At 60.4% G+C, this 20,969-nt stretch overlaps 1 protein-coding gene across 1 annotated transcript; it reads right to left on the bottom strand.

Moving 5' to 3' along the window:
• Positions 1-2,786: 2,786 nt before the first annotated feature.
• VWCE (von Willebrand factor C and EGF domains) lies at positions 2,787-20,969 on the bottom strand (the record flags this gene model as incomplete). The annotated part of the gene is made up of 20 exons (XM_084254236.1): positions 2,787-3,424; positions 3,609-3,699; positions 4,445-4,527; positions 4,607-4,697; positions 5,633-5,715; positions 6,972-7,068; positions 8,446-8,531; positions 9,023-9,140; positions 10,005-10,090; positions 11,239-11,326; positions 12,662-12,744; positions 13,847-13,940; positions 14,037-14,464; positions 15,843-15,971; positions 16,798-16,914; positions 17,991-18,107; positions 18,417-18,542; positions 18,995-19,084; positions 19,199-19,293; positions 20,860-20,969. 20 exons carry the CDS (start codon positions 20,967-20,969, stop codon positions 2,787-2,789), a joined length of 2,850 nt encoding a protein of 949 aa, XP_084110362.1.

The raw sequence follows: 20,969 nt of genomic DNA, 5'->3' as shown, positions 1-20,969 counted from the left end.
ATTTCCTGAATAAAGGCTCACCTGGAAAGTGAGCTGTTTCACTTGGTTATAGATATGGGTAGATAAATATTACAACTGCAGCAATAATAATATTGTTATATGAAAGTGCATATTATCCTCAACATAGCACCCTCTGTCTACACTGTTTAATAAGATCATATGTATGTGGTGTTAGATGCTAGGCAGGGTGGGGTGAGCTTTAGCACCCTACGCCCCAGGTCTGCTCAGGCCACGTATGCCCTTCCACACCCACTGTCCACGGCCAAGACATCTTGAAATGAATTTGGCGGCATCCCTCCCTTGCTGAGTCTGTGATGAACGAGTGCCCGGGCATCGCACTTAGAAAAAGGCAAGAAATCTTTGATGTGGCTTCCAGGCCCTCATGGTCTGGTGCCTTCCTTCCCTGCCTGGCCTGATCCCTCTGCCCTGCACACCCACCACACTGCCCTCCTCTCCACCTCCAGACCTTGGCACTCACGCTGTTCCCTTTTCCTGACCTACTAAGGCCAGGCATCCTGCAGATCACAGCTTAACCACCACTGCAGTAGAAGCTGCCCCAGGCTTGGGAGCGTAGTGGGGGCTCAGCTGCCTTCCTGGGAACCTTCCCAGCCACCCTCTGCCAGGCCGGCCTCCTTTACCTCCACGGCCCTTGCACGAGGCTGTCAAGCAGTCACCAGAGCTGTTTCAGACCCACAGGGCAGGGACCATGATCCCACAGGACAACCATTGAAGCCCCGACAGCCAGAGCAGGGTCTGGCGCATAGTAGGTGCTCAGCAAGTGTTGCCTGAGTGGTGAGCTCAAGGTGGCTTTTTAACAGTAAATAACCAAGCTAGGAGGAGACGCAGGAGAAAATCTGACACAGGCCGTGCTTAAGAAGGCAGATGTATCCACTCCTGTCCCCTCAACATTCTGTCCCTGTCATATTTCATCCAGGACAAGCAGGTGGGCTTCTCCGGTGTCGGGGAGGAGCGTCATGAGGTCTTGGCTCCTGTGGTGGTTCTTCTGACATTTCTGGAGACCCTCCTACAAGTCAGGCGGTGCGCTAGGCTCTGGGGCGCAGGCAGGTCTTCTAGGAAGCTCCCAGTCTTCCTGCTCCTCCCCCTCCTCAGCCCGGGCAGCTGCAGACCACCCTCCCCCACCCAGCCCCTCTTCTGTTCCTTCACCCTGGGGTTCTTCCATCCAGAGTGGAAAGAGGCTCCCCATTAAACAGGCCATTTGCACTGAAGACCCTGCCTACATCTGCCCGACAACCCCCACTTTGCTCCACACAGTGGGGAGTCACATTTCTGTTCTACAGTCTCAGGCCTCGTCTTCGCTCATCTCTCTCCTTTTGCTGGGGCCTGGGGGGCTCAGCACAGCTCCCCCCATCTTTTACCCACACTTACCCAGGAGTGTTCATCTCAAGGTCTCCATCTAATCATCAGGGGAACCCAAACCCTCCCTGAAGGCACCTTCCCACATGTTGGTAATATCAGTCTCCATCAAAACTAGAACTGCACATATGTCCAGTGGCCCCGTCATTTCACTTCTGGGAATTTATCCTGGGGATATACTCGCACACGTGCAAAATGACGTAAGTACGGGGCCGTTCTTTGTAGCATCTTTTGTGAGAGCAAGCCTGGAAACGACCCAAAGGTCCAGCCGCGAGGGATGACTCGACAGCTAATGGTGCGGGGATGTGGGGGGCCGAGACCCAGCTGCAGAGAGGACACTGAGCGTGCGTGCTCAGTGCTGGGACAGGAGACTGTCCCAGAAAACAGAGACAGGTGACGACAGAGTCTATCCTAGGAGTTCGGATTAGAAAGGAAAGTAATTAGACCTGCATTTCTAGCAACTTGCTTGCTTCTGATACATGCGTATCAGAAAGGATCCCCCAGAACCAGAGGCCACAGGAAGGAGAAAAGGGGGGGACTGGGTATATGTGGGATGGGGGCAACTTCTCACCAAATACAATTTGATGAACTTTAATTCTAGGGATATGGCGATATGACACTTACAAAACAAGCTAAGGAGAGGTATTTCTCGATCTCTGACCACTTCCCTTCATTAGGAACCTACGGTGGTTTGTCTTCAAGCCCCTCACACCCTAGTAGCCAGCGCCAGCATCAGGTCTCTGGAACCGAGTCTGATGATCTGACTCTCGGGGGGCTGCTCAGCCCAGCGACTCCAGCACAAGCTACTGGCACACTGACCCCACCCTCTTCTGTTTCTCAAACCGCTAAATGTGAGATCCTGGGTAAGGGGAAACGCAGGGTGCATTCACCCAACATCTAACACCCCCTGCTTGCTGGAGTCCAGACTTCACTGAACAGAGGGGTTCACACCTGAGCTGAAGACTTAGTAGTTCACTGGTGTGGGCTTGGAGTGACCTGTCCCCTTTCCAAAGGCAAGAAGTGATTGAGCAGGGTGCCCTGGGGAAACTGAGCCAAACTTTAATCAGGAAACCCCAGGTAAGGACACAGAGGTGGCACCATGCCAGCCGAGGCCAGGGCCCCCTGATTCTCTTCCTCCAGTGAGGGAGCTCAGTGCCCACAACCCTCTTCCAGAGAAAAGTGGGCCAGGCCGCCCAGGAGATGATGACCAGGGAGGACACCTCAGTGCTCACAGCGCATTCCAAACGCTTCCCAGGAACAAGGCTGTCGCGCCCCAGGGATCCGCCATCACAGCCAAGAGCCCCATGGGAGAGGCTGGAGAGGGCCTCGGCATCCTCAGCCTCCTCCGTCCCAAGCCGCCCTGCAAGCTCCCAGAGTCTTCTGTGTCCAGAGTCCCCAGGGCACAGTCCTGCTTACTGGGCGGCCTCCTCCTCCCTCGAGGCCTCCGTGGCGGGTTCCTGTGCACTGGCCATGGCTGCAAGGGCTGCAGAGAGTCTGGAGATGGTGGGAGAGAGTCTAGGAGGCCGGAGGAGGGTGCTGGGGCTCTCAGAGGGGCTGGGGGCTGTCGAGGAAAGGGTGGGAGCTTCCGTCGGGGTGGTGACCGGCAGAAAAGGCCGTCTGGATGCCGTCTGGGCCCCGAAGGCGGAGGAGGAGGGTTCTGGAGTAAGAGGTGGTGTTCCAGGAGCCCCGGGAGAGGCTGGAGGTAGAGGGGAGGCTCCTGGAAGGAGGGAAGGCCCTGGGGAGGGCTGAGGGGGCCGGGAGGCGCCGTGCTCCCCTGGGAGCGAGCCCCCTGGCCCGAAGGGGGCCGAGGGTGAGGCCTGGGCTCCTGAGCGGCTCGTGGTTAAAGTCTGCGCCTGGGACAGGTTCCCTCCTAACAGGAGCTGGAGGAGCTGGAGCGCTGGCCTCTGCGGCGACCCTGCCGAGGGGCCCAGGCAGGAGCTACAGTTGACAGTGGCCTCCGTGTCTCCCCGGGGGCTCCGAGCCACTTGGCTGAACTCCGAGTCTCCGCGAGGGGACAGGCCCTGCCTTCCTTCCAGAAGAAGCAGCGAATCTAGAGAGAGGAGGGAAACAAGACGCACGGTGGCTCTCCCACGGGGTGAGGCGGCGGGGGACACCACATCCCCTCTCTGAGTCTGGGGCCTCCCACCCGGCCTTTTACAAGTTCTATGTTTCTGGGCAGACAAGCCAAATGGGAGGAGACGGCGGTGCCACCCCAGGACCCAGGGTCCCCTTACCTGGGCAGGAGGAGCAGCAGCCCCCTGGAGGCGCGGAGGGGTCTGTGCAGGCCCGGTGGCAGGGGACCCTCTCACAGCTCACCTCTCCCAGCTGGGGAAGCAGAAGGACACCCACTGAGGGAGCACAGGCACCTCGCCCACCAGAACAGCACCCCGGTGTGGGGTCCCTGGCCCTCCTGTTGTCAGGGCTGTTGTCTCGTGCCCCGAGTTCCTGCTGGTTGAGCTAAACGTACAGTCAGGCAGGGGCCTCTCACCAGGGCAAAGTCCTGGTATGAGGAACCTCCTGGGAAACCAGTGTCTGCTGAGAACAGCAAACAGATATGGCCAGAGGAGCAAGATCAGCCAGGACACCCTCCTTGTGACGATTAGCAGCAAGTTAGGAGAGAGCAGGGAATGGAGACAGTAGGCTCTGATTAGCAGGAACTATGGAGCCCCCAAGCATAGCCCCCAGTCACTCCACCCCAGCTGGCACCAGACGATGACACATCCCCCCAAATGTGCATTCCCCACGTGTTGCCTTCTTCTCTGACCCCGCCTCTAAATAAACACGAGACTGCCCTTGGAGCGGGGCTGTCTCGTTGCTCCACAGGGACTTTGAGTAACCTTTCTCCACCTCGCTCCACGAGGAGGCACCCCCACAGCCTCAGGCACCCTCAGCAGGACCCACAGGAAGATCCCAGGTCAGAGGATACAGCGCCTGAGGCTCCTCTGAGCAACAGGGAGAGCAAACACAGTGGGTGCCTGAAAGGATCCAAACCCAAGGTACTTGGCAGGTGACTCAGACCCCGGCCCCGCTCACCTGGCACAGAGGTGACCCAGACCCCGGCCCTGCTCACCTGGCAGGTACACTGGGTGCAGGGCTCGTCGTCCAAGGTGAACACCTGGCCATTCACCACCTTCCTGCCCTCGTAGTTGCAGTCTGCAGGGGCAGAGGAGACGGCCGTGAGAGCCGAGGCCCACCCGGGAGCCTCGGACGTGGGGCAGCTGGTCCCACTCACCTCGGCACACGGGGCAGCACTCCCCGTCAGGGTGGAAAGGGTAGGTGCAGGTGATGGGGCAGTCCACGGGTGAGCAGGCGATTGTGCCCAGCTGCGAGACACAGAAGACACTCAGTGCCCTTCGTTCCGGGGGCACCGGGGAGGGCGGGTCACAGCCGTGGAGCACCCATCAAGCCACCCGTGAGGGGCAGGGAAGGGTTCGTTCACCCAGAAGTTCAGCCCCTCAGGGCCCAGGGCCTGCCTCGTCCACCGAGTCCATCTGTCAACAGGAACCACCTGCTGAACAGACCTGCAAACCACCCAGGATAGGAGAGCACCCAAAACCAGGGGAAGCCGAAGCTCCTGGAAGCCGGTGGCCACTCAGCCAGAGATGTTTACCCTGAGCATCCCAGATCTCTGCAGAGGCTGGCCTTTTCCAGCTGCGTCTGCACGCATCTCCCCACCCCAGCTGAGAAGCTCCATCCCACATGAAGTGTTTTCAGCACGTTGAGCAATAAGGATGTCCCCCGTTTTCCAGATCCCCAGTGGCGCTCTATCTACATGCTGCTCCCAGGAGGCAAAGGGGCCGAGCCCCCGTGCTCCAGCTGACTAGCTGTGGGGTCTTGAGCAGGTGCCTCTGTCTCTTACCACCTGGCAGCGCCCACCCAGAGGCTTCTGCAGTTGAACTGAGTGTTACACACACAGGGCTGACAGCAGGAACGGGCAAGAGGCAAGAGCCAGCCACGTGACTACGTCAATGAGCCCCAGGCTTGCGTCCCTCACCTCCGCCTGCATGAGAATCCCCGGGCCCCACTTTATACCATAAGGAGCCCCCGAGGCCCTGTATGGTCACCCAGAAGCAGAGGACTTGGGCTGTGCAGGGTTAAGCTGTTTCTCTGCCTGCAGGTGAAGGTTCAAGGGTGTTGCTCCCACCGGAGCCAGGGCAGCCCCTCTCATGAGGTCTCTGGGTTTTGGCCCCAGGCCGGGAGCTGATGCTGGTCCCTGGGGAGCTCCGGCAGCCAGCGGTCAGGTCTGGGAGGCCCGTACCAGGCAGATGCAGCTCAGGCATGGGTCCAGCACAGATGGGAAGGTCTCATTGTTGTAGAAGATTCTGCCTGTGTAGGTGCAGCCTGCGGAGAGAGCACGCACTGAGCACCGGCCGGGGGAGGGGAGGGCGGCCAGGTTCCGGCGGCCAGGGCGAAGGTCTGAGGCTTATCTGGACAGCAAAGGTCAGGCCCACCACTGCCCCGGGGCCTGCCTAGTGCTGGCTTCTTTCAAACTGGTTTCAGCAATGGGACCAGTCGTTTCACTTCAGGTTCTCCCCCAGGGAAGGGCGTCCTTTCCTGCCCCCTCACCAGGCAGGAGGGGGTGGAGACACCACCTGGCACCAGGCATCACGCCACCCTCTCTGCTCTCCCCACCCAGCCAAATCCCACCTTCCAGAACATTCCCTCCCACCTCTGCTTCCCAAGGCCCCCTCAGGAGGCCAATCTCAGTGCCACCACTAGATGATGTTGATCACATACTAATAAGTATAGAAGAGGGCAGTGGATGGTAGGAAATATTTTTTATAAGAAAATATATAAGTATCTACTGCGTGTTAGATCTAGCTATATGTTACAGACATGTTCGATATCAATATCATATCAGGAGAAGAGACAATATAGAAATACCAAACCATAATGGGCCTTTTTCACTCTTTTTCTCTCTGCTTTCTGCCGTTCTAAGATAAAATGCTACTTTTGAAATTATGAAAAAAAAAAACGATGATTAAAAAATCAAGTTCCAGGGCCTCCTTGGTGGCACAAGGGGTTAAGACGCAGCCTATGAAGCTATCCGCAGCCACTGCAGCACAGAGTTCGATCCCTGGCCAGGGAGCAACCCACATGGCACAGCAGACCTCTCCTGTCTCGCCCACTGCTCCCCTCAGCAGTATATTTCAGTCAGTCTGCCTGTTCTGTTCCCCACTCTGTCTCTGGAGAATCCTCTCACCCCCCCAAACCTCTCACCTGTACCCCACTTCTTGTATGCATAAACAAATAAATCTTTAAAAAAAATCAAGTTCCATCTTGACAGCCTCACTGCCCACTGTGTCACAAGATTTGCCTTCGTGGCCCCTGCAACTGGGCTGTCCACTCTGCAGAGCTTCACATCTGTTTCCAGCACTCAGACAGGCCTGCCTTGGGCAAGCAGCTTGACCTCTCTGAGCCTCAGTTTCCTCGTCCGTACAATGGGGTTACCCCACCAGTCACAGCGAGGATGGCCTGGCACGAAGCCCATGTGTGGTGCTTAGTACAAGGTGAGCCTGGACTCGGGGCCTCCCTGAGGATCCTACCATAGCATGTGGACTGCAGTGCAGTCCCCCAGTGGGGGGCAGGGAATTTACCTGCTGAACAGTCTGGGCAGCACTGTCCAGGGATCCGAATCGGGTGAGGGCAGGAGTCCACACAGTCTGTCCTCTTGCAGTTCACTGAGCCGTCTGCCTGCAGGAAGGAGGAGCTTCACTAATACCCCACCCCCCGCCCCACTCCACCCGCCCAGCAACCCCCAAAAGAAAGGGAAGCTACAAACTGGCCAAGCCATGTCCTAAGGGCACCATGATGCAGTGGGGGGGCTCCTCAAGAGTACACCAGTTACTTGGAAAAGGGGGTGTTAGCCTTCCAGGAAGGCTTCCCCTATCCAAGGAGGGGGAGGTGAGAGTTGGGGTTTGGTCTCCCTGGCTCCGTCTCAGCAGCTGCAGCTGAGGTTGCGCCATCATCCCCTCCAAATTCTTCTCTTAGCACTTCCCTGGAACCCTGGCTCACCCCAAATCTATGGAGTACAATAAAATCCTATTTTATTAGAAAATTATTGTACCGGAAATGTCTATGTCAGAAAACAGAAGTGCCACAGAAGGTTTCTTTTCTTTCCTAAGTATCTGCTTGTGGAGCTTTTGTGTTACTTTCTTCTACTAGGAGTCAAAAAGGAGAAAAAAAACAGCAGAGGTACTTTCCTCCAGCGATGACTCCAATGAGACATTTCCAAATTTTGTGAGGATCCAAGGCTTTTTCATAAATGGTGCGTCAAGGGTACTAGGGCTTCTCACACACTAGTGACACGCTCGTCGCCGGGGGATTCAAGTGCAGATTCTCAGCAGAGGTGTGGGCAGACTTGACATTCCTCATGGTTCCCTCATGAGAAATAAAGCTCTAAACTCATAGGCACTAAAAACCCTTTTAAAGTAGAAAGGGAGGGCCTTCCTGGTGGCACAGGCGGTTGAGCACAGCGCTGTGAAGCTGCCCGCAGCCTCTGCGGTGCCAGTTCTATCCCAGCCGGCCAGCAAGGGTCCCACATGGCGCAGCAGGCCTCTCCTGTCTCACCCGCTGCTCCCCTCAGCAGTGGATTTCAGTCAATCTGCCTGTTCTGTTCCCCGCTCTGTCTCTGGTGAATCCTCTCACCCTCCTGCACATCTGGCCTGTACCCCAGTTCTTGTATAAACAAATAAATCTTTAAAAAATAAATAAAGTAGAAAGGGAAACCAATAAAGAGCTACAATGACTGTTTCCTGGTGGGCAGTTGTGTCTGCATTTCTGTCCACCTGCCCTTGCCTCTTGATGAGAGGTCGTGTGATTTGCATTAATGAAAGAATCATAGCAATTTCACAGCAAAGGCCTGAGTGACCGAGCCCAGGGGTGCTCTCCTCCCTCAGGCATCCAGACTCCTAGTTCCATCTCCTCTGCCAGCAGCTCCCTGCACAAGCCAGTGTGTCCCTCACCATGTCCAAGGCAGAATGTCCCCCAAAATGGATGGGGGGTAGGGGTGCGGTGGGCTAGGGGAGGGCGGCGGGGAAAGCAGCTGAAGGCGCGCAGGTTGTCATTCACCTGGCAGATGCATAACTCACAGGGATCACCAGGAGACCAGATCTGTCCAATCGGAAACTCAACCCCGTTGTCATCGAGCGAGCAGCCTGGCCAGGGGCGATGAGGGAGAAAACATGGTGAGCAGAAGCACTGGGGGCGGCCCTGACCGGCCACCAGAGCTCCAGCGCCACCCCTCCAAGATCACACGCCTCAGCTCACCCATGTTGTGTCGAAGGCGCCCGGGGTGCACCTCAACCTTGCCCGCTGCACCCCGAGTCTGCCCTCACCTGCCTACCTGGCTCCCTCACTCAGTGAATTTTCCCTCCAAGCGTGCAGCTCATACACACAGACACAGTCACACAAAGGTGAGCTTACACACCCAGACACACACACTTCACACGCACAGAGAGCACACACAGACCGACATACTCACGCAGGTACAGACAGACACACTCACACAAGCACACAAACATGCACAAGAAAACAGATACATAGTCACACTCAGCTACCACTCACACACAAACTTAACCCAGAAACTCCTACGCACTCACACGCACACTAGCGGTCTCGGCAGGCGGGCGCGGGCCGGTGGCCTCACCTGTCGTGGGCGTGGGCTCCCGGCAGGTGAAGCAGCACTGTCCAGGGCCCAGCCACCACTCCTCGCGGGGGCAGCTCAGCTCCGGGCACGGCGTGAAGGAGCACTCCACCTCCCCGTTCTGGAAGAGAGCAAGGGGAGAGGCCAGTGAGGGCAGCTCCCGGCCAGGCCGCTGGACAGCCAAGGAGGAGATGCAGGCTGCCGCCCACCTAACCCCCCAATGGTGACAAAAAGGCCCGAGGGAGCGCGAGAGGAGGAAGGGGGAGCTGGGAGTGGGCCCCTGGAAAGGGCGGCTGATGGGCTGCCGTCCCCCGACAGCCACCAGCACGGTCCCCCCCACTTCTGCAGCCGCTTCTTGCTCCCACTCCAATCCACTCTCATTCTGCAGCCACAGAACTCTCTTGGCCACCCATGCGCTTTCGTGACTCCACCACTTAAAGCCCCTCAGCAGCCTCTGGCCTGGTTGACAGAGCTGTCACCCCCACACAGACCCTTTCCCCTAAGTTCTGCCCTGGTCTGATGGTGCCCTGGATAGCTTCCTCACCCCGGAACCCCTAGGCAGCAAGGGAGTCTGTACAACAGACTGGGGTGGAGGAGCCCAGCTCCCCCCAGACAGTCCCCATCAGCCCCAGCACCCCTCCCTCCAAGAGGGCACCCCCGAAGCCAACAGTCAAGCAAAGAGCCCCCCCACCCCCCGTCCGCCGCCCGCCGCCCGCCTAGGCCACGAGACCCTGATGAGCCTGTGCTGGCTGCTCCCCACCCCAGCCTGTTCCAGGCACACAGCAGGGGCTCTAGAACCCCCCAGGGAGGGGAAGGCTGAAGGGGGAGCATCTGGGAGGCAGCTGGAAGGTCAGGGGGAATGTGGTTACTCGCTCGCTCTCTACTGCCTCAGTTTCCCTTCTGCTGCGGCCATAGATATTCCTCCCGGCCAAGGGATCCTGGTCTGGGCCGCCCCCACGCCCAAGCCCCATCATTCAGCCCCTACCTGGCAGACACAGGTGGTGCACTCATCTGCACCCCCACTCAGCACAGCCCCGTGGGCGTACCACCGGCCGTGGAAGTAGCACCTCACTGTGGGGGAAAGAGAAACGCACTCAGGCCTTTGGGGAGTGAGGGGGGTGGAAGAAGAAGGAGGACAGGTGGGTGAGGGGCCCTGGGAAAGCTAACACCCTTCCACGGTCCTGCAGCACCCCCAACCCAGAGAACCCAAATATTGTCCCCACCTCGAACCCGGGACAGGAAACACTGCCGCTTAAAAACCGGCAGGGAGGAAATCACATGTGAAATAAGGTCCTTCACCAGAAAGGCAGGGGAAGCCCTAAGTAGCCTAAGCTGAAGAGAAAAGAAGAAATAAAAGAGACGAGGGCTGCGAACGAGGCCGGCCCTGCAGGCGGGAGGAGCCTGAAAACCCGCCCCGGCCCGCCTGGCTTCAGTCAGGCTTCCCTGGGGTGAGCCCACTTCCCGGCACACCAGGGAGGGACTCTGGCCGGGAGAGTCCAGCTCCCCATCTGCACCGTGGGGTGGATCAAAGCACGCACCTAGGGGGGATGACCTTCCGCCTTCCGAAAATTTTTAATTGAAAATAATACACCATTAAAAAGTCCAGAATGAAAAAATATATAAGAACACCAGATGTGACATCAGAGGAAGCTGAGCCTTCAGTTCCGCCCGCGCTAACTGGCCGTGAGTGTCTGGGCAGAGGCTCGGCCTCTCTTGCCCCAGTTGCCCCAGCCATAGAATGTCTCCTGAGCAGGCTCCTCCACGGCTGCGCCATTCGTTTTCAGCACGACTGGCCGCCAAGTGGCCCCGAGGGCAAGGACACAGCCAGAGGGCATATTCCTCACAGGGCTGAGGTCGCTCCAGCCAGAAGAACCCTGTTTTTACAAAGGCCTAACTCTCGCTCATGGGAAGGGGAGACCCCACCTCATCCAGAGACAGCAACGCCAGTGGACCTCAAAGCCCTTCACGCCCGTGATGGGAGCACCTCCCGAGCAGGGGGCGGCCCAGGCTGGGCCCAGTCCTGCAGCCAAACCACGTGCACACAGTAGGTGCTCAACTCAGACGGGCGCTTGGAAATACTTCCCTTGATAGGAGTTTCTCAAATGGAAATCACTCTCCCTTCTCTTTCCTCCACTCAGCCTGCTCCCGACATGTCCTCAAGTGACACCCCAACCCCCAACAGACAAAAAGAGTCCATTCCACCCCCGCCAGTCACTTACCGGGGACACAAGTGCAGCAATGCGAGGGTGGGGAGGTGTGACAGGGGCCGGGAGGACACTCGGGGGAGATGCAGGACACATTTCCAGCCTGAGGAGTGGGGACAGTAGGGAGGTGCGGGATGGGGTGTCAGAACCAGCTCATCCTATTGCACCCCATGCCGAAGACTCCTGCCCCCGCGAAAGCCTCCTCAGGGGAGTCCGGGCCCTTTGACCTTGGCCACAACAAGGACGCCCTGCAGGGACCCGGGTCCTGAGTTTATCATGGTGTGGCTTAAACAGCCCTGTTTCCAAGACGAGGGGCTGACCAGAGAGCAGAAAAAGAAGGCGCCTGGCCTTCCCTGGCACCCTCTTCCATAGCTCGTGCCCCTGGGCACCCCTGGAAGAATGCCAGAGACCAGAGCATAGGTAACGCCACCGAGACAGCTCCTGTGCATCTGACTTTGGAACCAGGTCACAGAATCGGTTATTGGAAGAATTACATTTCAAGATAAAATTTGAAAACCACAAAGCCCGGACTTTGGAGCAGGCCCACCTGAGGCCCAGTGTCTGCTCCAGACACCGATCGGCAGACTTCAGACCAATGGCATGGCCTCTCTGAGCTCAGGGTCCCACTCTGTGACATGGGCTGGACACAGAGGCGCCCTCAGGACTGCTGAGGATCACAGGGCCTGAGATCGCCCCGAAAATACTGGCTGCAGCATGCAGGAAGACTTACAAAAGGGCGGTGGGCTGCCCAGCACCCCCCATTTACACCACTGCTTTCACCATCCCTGCCAGACCAGGGCCCACTTCTAGTGATGGGCAGAGGGTGGCAAGGAGGTTGGTGGGCAGAGCCGGGCTTTGCACAGAGGCAGACCTTGGCTCCAATCCCAGCTCTGCTTCTGCCCAGCCTCAGCCTTTCCAGAATGGGGTGGTATAGAGGGAGCTACCAGCAGCCTCGAGTGAGGAAATAGGTGAGGCCCCGAGTCCCGTGCCTGGTACCCAATAGGTGGCCGTCATCAAATCTGAGCAGCAGCACCTGGCAATTTCCAGCACATAGTAGGTGCTTAAAAGTATTCTTGGAAAAGTGACTTTGCCTGCAGGAAAACACACCTAACAGGCTGAGCCATCTCCAGCCCAAATGTGGATATTTTTATTATGTTGGTAAACATTTTTCCTGAAGAGAAATACAAACTCCCCAGTGAGAAGTTTCCGAGGGGTCCCACCCCCCACTTCCTAGACAGGTGGGCCCAGCTTCCTGTTGGCTCTCTTCTGCTCAGCAGACGCCTTCCCGACTGCACACGTCCCCCGAGATCCACAACCAGAGAACTCTCCTTCCATTCAACCAGCTCAGCTGTAACACCCAGTCTTGCCCGTTCCCTTAGCTAAAACCCCCCAAAGGTCAAGAAAATGCCCGGGAGGCTCCGGCTCCCGGGAAGCTCACCAGACACACACAGACGGTGCAGTTCTCGTCGGGCGGCGAGAACACGTCCCCTTCGGCGTGGGTGACACCGCCATGAAAACAGCCTTTGAAAGACAAACAGAAGTGGGCATTGCACCTCTTCAGAGAAGAGGAAGCTTGAGGTCACATTACTTCTCCAGACAGGAGGTACCTGGAACCTTCTCTCACGGGTCCGGATGCCCCTGGAGCAACAGACTCAGGAGACCAGAATGGTCCTAGGACCCGGAGGAGCTACCAGACACACCGCACGGGATGCCCTGAAGGGTGCACGTGTGTCGGATAAACCCAGAGCAGGGTTGGCAGCGTGGCGTTTAGTCCCATGAGGACAGGCGGCCTGGCAGCCCTGGGATCAAAACCTAGCCTGCCTGTCCAGCTGCCTGAGTGACCTTGACACGTCCCCTAATGTCCCTGGGCCTCACCGTCTTTACCGCAGAAGGGACACGCCACCTGTGCCCACAGGCCCTCGAAGGAACCCATGCCTCAGATATAAAGTGCCCAGAGCTCAGGGGCACAGTAAAGTTCACAATTATCATTAGGGTCGTCAGTCTCTGCCCTTCAGCCCAGCGCTTAGACTCTTGCACCGCTGCCCACGGCACCTCAGCCGGCCAGGAGAAACACAGAGATGTGGGCGCTCAGGTGCCCCACCAGGCCCACTCAGGGGCGATCTGCATTTGAACAAGACCCCAGGATTCACGTGCAGGGTGAATTTTCAGAGACCTGCTAAAGAGCCTGTGAAGTCCTCTGGGGTCTCTAGCCTAACAGGGACGGAAAGCAAATGAAAAGCTGCGAGCAGATGAGGGAAGGAACTGGAAAGCAGAGAGGAACTGACAGACCTCCTGTGGCTGGAGATGGGAGCTGGGGTAGAGGAAGGGGGTGCAGAATGGATCTGCAGAAAAGGGAGGGAGGGAGGGAGAAAGGAAGGTCAAAAAGGATCCCCAGAAGGTAAGTGCCCCTGGAGGGCTCTCACGACACTGACCAGGGGTTCTCAAATGTGGTCCCCAGGCTCAAATCATCACCTGGCAAGTTGTTATAAATGCAAATTCTGGGCCCCGTCCCACGCCTGCTAAATCAGAAGCCCAGAGAACAGACTTTCAACTCAGAGTTGGGGGGGCAGGAAAGAGGCAGGACCAGGTGGGGAACTCCCAGCCTCCCGCCGCCAGCCCCCACCTGTGCACGACGGGCAACAGCCCCCATCTCCGGAGGGAATCGGGTGGGAACAAGCAGCTTCACACGTCACCTTCTCACACGTCACCTCCCCATCCTGGAAGCAGAAGCAGGAGTTCCAGCCCCCGAAGGCCCAGGCCCAGGCCCAGGCAGGCGCCCACAGACCCTCACGCGCTCGCGCCCTCACACCCACCTCGCACCGGCACTGGGAACACCCGGGCCCCGTCCAGCGGCTGCCTGCCCCGTACATGGCTCCCAGGTGCCAGCACGCAGAGGGCGCCAGTGCCGGCAGCGTGGCTGCAGGACCCCTGGGCCAGGAAGGGGTCACCACCGCCTTCTGGAGTTGTGAGGGGGGTCCGAGGGTCCCCACCAGGGGGGCACTAGACATGGGGGTGGACCGCAGCAGCCCCGGAGCAGAAGGGGAGGATGTGGGTGGGGCGGGGGTGGGAGGCGGCAGGCGTGTGGTCCTGACTCCGCTAGGGGGTCCTGGGGCCCCGGGAGGGGGGCTGTGTCCTGGGGAGAGGGCAGGCCGGCCAGCCTCCGGGAGCAGCAGCAGCGTCTTGGGCGGGGGCTGCAGGGGCTGCAGGATGGCGGAGGGGGCCAGCACGGCCTTTGGCAGAGCTGAAATGGAAACACAGAGGTCTCCTGAGGGAGGCAGCAGGGGCAGGAGTGGAGACGGGGCACCTGGAGGCAGCTCCACCAGCACAAGCCGGGGGCTCTCTCAGGCCAGGCCTCCCCAGCACCGTGCTGCGGTGGCGGCCGCCGGCACCCAAGGAGATCGGCAGGAACGACCAAGAGCGGGCGGAAGCTACGGGCCGGGGACGCTGAGGGTCGGCTGCTGTGGAGACAGTCAGATGCGCCTGCCCTCCCCGTCGCCGCCAAGGAGACCCGCGTTTCCTGAGCCACACACTTTTCTTGACCCGCAGGGATACGTCCTGGGAATGTCCTCCCTCCTCCTCCACCCTAGCAAGTGGGGAGCGTGTCCCCTGCTCCCCCAGCCAGGTGCGGCTTCCCAGGAGAGGATGTCTTGCCCAAACACACACACACTCCCACACAATCTCTCTCTCTCTCTCTCTCTCTCTCACACACACACACACACTTGGGAGGAGAAAGGGGCGTTTTCTTGCAGATGGACCCCACAGTCTAGAGACTGAGTGGGAAAAACTAAAAGAGGCGGGCGGGGCGAGGGTAGGAGAGAGGAAACAGAGTCACAGACCAGGCTCGGGCCGGGCCGGGGGCGTGGGGCAGGCGAGCTCGCTGAGATCACCTGGTGGAAAGCTTGCCACGAACTAAAAAGGACACTCCCGGTGTGCACGCGACAGTATAGGGAAGTCCAAAGGCTCCAGTGTGGCCGAGCACCCCGACACCACACAGTCCGGGAATCCCTGGGAAGCCAGCTTAGGGGGCTCTGCGGTCACACACCCAACATCATCGGCTTTGGGGTTGTGTTTTTTCCCCTCTGACCAACCATTTGGGGGGAAACAGAAGAGTTAGGGAAATAGTGACCTGTACAGGGAAGAAGAATGTATAAAGGAGAAGGAGGCCTCCCTGCTTGGCAGGAGTTAAAGTCTACGTGCTATGAAGCTATCTGTAGCCACTGCGGCATGAGTTTGATCCCCGGCCAGGGAGCTGACCCACATGGCGCGGCAGACCTCTCCTGTCTGGCCCGCTGCTCCCCTCAGCAGTGTATTTCGTCAGTCTGTCTGTTCTGCTCCCCACTCTGTCTCTGGTGAATCCTCTCTCTCTCTCTCTCTCTCTCTCTCTCTCTCTCTCTCTCTCTCTCTCTCTCTCGAACAGGGCACAAGGGGAGGGGGCTGATGCTTGGAGGGCAGGGCCAGGGACTTGGGGTGGGGCTTAGTGCCCAGAGATGGGGCCTAGAGGGGGGGAGCTGCAGAGGGCTAGGGCAGGAGGGGCCACCAGCCAGGTTGGGTCTGGGGCTGTGGGGCAGTACTGGCAGGGCGGGGCCGGGCGGGGGAGCCGGGCTGGGCCTGGCGCTCACCTTCACAGGACACGTGGTCGGCTCGGAGCCTGAAGCCAGGTCGGCAGGTGCACAGGAAGCTGCCCACCGTGTTATGGCAGGAATGGTGACAGATGCGCCTCTCTAGCGGCCTCCGACATTCGTTCACATCTACAGGGGAGCCGCGCTGTCAACAGGGCCTCGGCCCGGCTCTCAGCTCTTCTTCCTCCCGTCCCTTAGCCAAAAAAGCCGGGGAGTCTCCCTGCCAAGTTCTCACAGAACACACTCAGGGGGCTGAATGTGACTCAGATGTCTGGGGATGGAGCTGGAACCTAGTGCTAGTCCCCTCGGAAGCTCATGCATCCAGTAGGCATTTAATGGATGCACCAGTGACTCATCCCCCAGCACTTTACAGCAATAATTAAGTGGTGTCATAGGGGTGAACCCCACTGGAACCTCCAGCCGTCCACCATCCCAAACGTCAGGAGGGTGGTATGAAAGGATCAAGTCACAGTTCTACGAGACAGTTCAGGACACAGACCTGACTCTGCCCAGGGGACCCCACCTTCACCCCAGGAGCCAAGCTCAAGTCAAACATGCCAATCGCTTTGTGGGAAGTTCTGCTAATGGACTGAGAAAACAGGGGGTCTCCTTCTAAACCAGAGGAACCAAGACATAACGTGCTTTATTTACCCAGGGGAGCAAAGGCAGCCAAGAAAATGGGTGAGCAGAGAGGAATCCTTGGGGTGTATCTGGGAGAAGGGTGGAAGAGAAACATAACAGAATGAAAGAGGCACGTCGCCAGGAAAAGTCCAAGACCGGGTCTCCCCTGGGGAGCCACGCAATCCCGGGAGAGGCCGGCTGGAACAGAGACTCGGGCCTTGCAGACTCGGGGCCCGGAGGTGCAGACTGCTGACCTTTCCCTGTCCAGGGCTCGCCCTGTCCATCTCCCTGAAGGGCAGCCTAACTGCGAAGACAACAGGGTCCTCCACCTTACCTACACAGGAGTGCCGGTTGCCATGCAGGTGGAAGCCAGTTCGACAGGAGCACCTGTAGCTGCCGATGCTGTTTTTGCACCTCTGCTGACAGGGGGACCCTAGGCATTCATCAGTGTCTGGAAGGGGACAGCACAGGCTGGAGCCCATCTGCCCCGAAGAGTTTTGGAAGTGCGCGGGGGTGTGCCCTCTTTCTCTTCACCACCTCCCGGCCCCCTCAGGACCATGGGGAAGCAGCTTAACCCTCCTCTTTCTCATGGTCCACGCAAGGTCCATCAACTCTTAACCCCTCCCAGGGCCAGCGCACTTCTCCCAAGCCTCGGCCAGGCCCCAGCCCAGCCTCCTCCAGGGCCTTCCTCTGCACAGCCTCCAGGTGTTCAGGCCAAGGGGCACCTCCGATCAGACCGCTCTGCTGAAAGCCCCCCCACGGCTCCCACAGGCACCCGTGATGCCCACAGCTCAGCAGCCCTCAGCGGCCTCTCCCACATCCTCGCCTGCCCTTGCCTTTGCTTTAGCTTAAATTCTTGCACTTTCCAAATGGGCTCCTCATGTGCCCAAGCTCTCGTGTTTGCCTGAACTGCTTTTCCACCTTGTCTGACTAGTCACACCCCAAACTCGGCTTGGATAGCCTCCTCTGCCAAGGCCTCCCCGCGTCCACGTTTGAAACTATGAAAAGCCGGCACCTGCCCCTGGGTGCCCGACAGGCTCACCCCACAGGCTTACCCCACACGCCCACCTCCCGCTTCTCCCCTCCCCACCAGCAGGGCCCGCTGGAGAGCAGGACGGGTCTGTAACCCGCCCTGCCGCACCCCCCAGCCGGGGCAGGTGGAACAAATGAGTGAGTGAATGAATGACTGATTCCCGCACAGCCCCCTTTCCCACAGCCCCCTCTTCCCAGTGCCTCTAGCTCTCTCCCATCCCCATCCCTCCACCCTCGGTCCTGGGAGCAGCCATTTCTAGCGAACTGTGGTCTAAAACAAGGGCCCTGGAGTCAGGGTCAGGGACTCCAGCGGCCGCCTCCCCTTCCTGACAAGCCTCAGCTTCCTCCCGGTGGGTGGGGAGGCTAAGACCCTTATGGTGGTACACGGGGCGGCCGCCAGGCCACAACTCTTGGAGGGCACGTGCTGGGCCTGCTCAAGGCCGAGCCTTCGGTGGCCATGGGGACGCAGCCTCCTCGCCTTCCAGAGCCGCTCACCTTGGCAGCTGTGGCGGTCGGCGGACAGCTGCATGCCAGGCCCACACTCGCACACAAAGCCGCCTTCCGTGTTCACGCAGTGGCCCTCGCAGGAGGAGCTCAGGCATTCATCAATGTCTGCGAAGAGAAAAAACTCTCTTGCTGGCCCTACTCCTCCCCTGCCCCCATATTCTGAAGCAACTAATACCAGGGACCTGCTGGCCGCCTGTAGCCCCAGCCCCTAGCTCCGTTCCTGGCCCATAAAAGGTGCTCAACAAGTATTTGTGGCCTAGCAGAAGGGACACACGTCCCTGTCAGGCGTGCCTGCCTGCCCGCTCTCGCGCTTCAGAGCTCAGCCTGGCTCCGCTTGACTCTCGGGGACCACCCTGGCAGGCTGGAGAGCAGAAACAACACCCCCACGTCCCCCACTGCTCCCAGCGTTCTCACCCGTGCACCTGATGCCAACATCGGTCTCGGTCATGGAGAAGCCCACGGGGCACACACGGGCCACCTCCTGACAGCCGCCGTGGTTGCAGGCCAGGTCGCAGCCATACTCCCCGCAGGGCCTGTGGGCTTCAGAATCAGGCACCCCACGGTGAGCAGGCACCGTGGCCCAGGGCAGCCACCCACCTCCTGGGCCCCTGAATTCCCTGGGGAAGGCGGCTGTGGAAGCCAACAGGACCGAGCTCAGTCACTCATTAGCGGTCACCCAGGGGAAGCCACTAACTCCGTCTCAGTCTCCTCATGTCGAGAAAGGGAGCGAAGGTGGGTCTCCCTGGTGGCGCAAGGGGTTAAGACACAACCTGTGAAGCTGTCCGCAGCCTCTGCAGCACGAGTTCGAGCCCCAGCCAGCCAGGGAGCTACCCACATGGCACGGCAGACCTCTCCTGTCTCGCCCGCTGCTCCCCTCAGCAGTGCATTTCAGTCAGTCAGTGCCTGTTCTGTTGAGATGCTAGGACGCACCTCCGGTGTCCAGCGCCTGCCACATAATCTCAGTGCAGCGAAGGTGCTCCCACCCCCCTTACCTGGGCAGGTGGCCCCTTGCTCTCCATCCTGGCAGGAGCAGACGTTGGGAGCAATGCAGATGCCGCTCCCGCAGCCAAAGGAGCAGAGGGCTGAGAGGAGAGATGCAGGCGAGGGTGTGTGTCTGGGCTCCCAACCTGCCCCTCGGGACAGCCAGGGGAGGGCCCCGCTAGGCAGGCTACTGGGGCACAGGGATGGGCACTTACGAAGGGTGCAGTGCCCACTGCCCAAGGAGGGCGCCCAGCCAGGGCAGCAGCCACTCCCGAACCCAGAGAGGCAGACATGCGGTCCCAGCCGACGTCTACAAGAGAGGAGAGAGCGCGTTTCACCATCTCTAGGGGGGAGGGCGGGTGTTAGTCTACAAGTCAGTGAACCTCCCAGTCAGTCAATAAGTCAGTCAACAAACAGTTGTCAGAATCCCCTGGAAGGGCGACGGGAAATTTCCAAAGAAAAATGACGCAGACAGTGTCTCCTGGAGCCAGGACAAAAGGCAAAGGCGTCTTCCACAGACAGCTGCCACTAAAACACAGTGACGCGTGGCCAGGGGAGAGGGACTACAAGGCTGACGAGGAAAGACCGCCCTGGATGAAGGGTCGCAGGAATGGCTGCCTCAGGGCCTTTGCACATGCAGTTCCCTCCATGAGGAAGGCTCTTCCACAGACACACCCAGCTCACGTCTTTACCCAGGACGCTGCCCGGGCCTCCCCGAGGGCACTGCTCCTGTGACGGGCTGCGCTGGGCTGAGGGAGCCGGGTCTGGTCTGCACTGGGAATCCCAGTGGACCCAACAGGGCGGTGAAAATCTACCCGTGCTCCGAGGCAGATGGGAATGTCCTGCGGGCACGGTGACGACCACTGGCAGGTGGGCGACCAGACCCTCACCTGCCCTCGGGGAACGAGCTGCGTGGGCAGGACGAGTGTTGTGGAAAGGGAAGCTGGGAGCACCGGGCAGGGCGGAGGCTTCTGCAGAAACTGTCCCTGGGGCCTGAGGGAGGCTCCCCCCTCCTGAGGCCAGTGCAGAAGGGGGAGGCCGGGAGGGGCAGGCAGAGGACGGGGGAGCTGGGGGGACGGCGGGGGGCGGCGCCCGCGGACAGGCCGGGCCGCGCGCCCGCCGGAGCAGCTGGGAAGCCTCGCGGGCCGGCGGCGGCCGGGGGACAGGTGGCGGGAGGGCCCCGGCGGGGCCGGCGCAGGAACCGGCGGGGAGCGCGCGACACCCAGGCGAACCGGGGGCCGGCGGGGCCGCCTCCCTGCGCCCCCGGGCGGAGCCGCGGCCCGGCCGCCCGCCTCGCCGGGCTCCTCGCCGCGCGCATCACGCGCTCGCCGCGGGCGCGGCCGGGCCTCGCCGGGAGCCTCGCCGGGGGCGCCGCGCTCGGGACGCGCGGGCGGACCCCCACCCGCGCCGGCGCTCGCGGGCGGAAACCGAAACGAGCCGGGAGAGCCGGCGCCCAGGTCCGGCGGGCGGGCAGCAGGGGCGCGGGGCGAGCCCGCGGCGGGAGGGGCCGGGACGGCCCCGGCAGCGCCCCCCGCGCGCGCCAGGGCGAACGGCCGCCAGCCCCGAGCCCCGAGGGCGCGCCCCGGGCTCCGCCGAGCCCCGCGCGCGCCGGGATCCCCGAGCCGCGTCCGGCCGGCAGAGCCGCGCGGGGCGCAGGGCGCAGAGCGCACCCCCGCGGGGCACCGCGCCCGCCTCTTTGTCCGGAGCCCCGGGCTGCGCCGCGCGCGGACAGCGCCCGAGACAGCCCGGCTGGGGGCGGCCGGCGGCCCCTCCGCGCCCCCTGCGCCGCCGGCTCCCCGCCGCGCGCCCCGGCGCCGGCGCTCCCGGGCAGGGCGCGGAGGGGCGCGGAGGGGCGCGGAGGGGCGCGGGCGCTCACCTCTCGGCGGAGAAGAGCCCGGGCGGCTTCCTCCCGCTGTGGCCGCGGGCCGGGGCCCCGGGCAGCAGGAGCGCGACGCAGGCGGCCCGCAGGAGCAGCCCGGCCCACAT

The sequence above is a fragment of the Talpa europaea genome (genome assembly GCF_964194135.1).
Source record: "Talpa europaea genome assembly, chromosome: 1".
NCBI classification, from domain to species: domain Eukaryota; kingdom Metazoa; phylum Chordata; class Mammalia; order Eulipotyphla; family Talpidae; genus Talpa; species Talpa europaea.
Note: the sequence above shows the minus strand (reverse complement) of the source record. Positions and strands in the feature narration are given on the sequence as shown.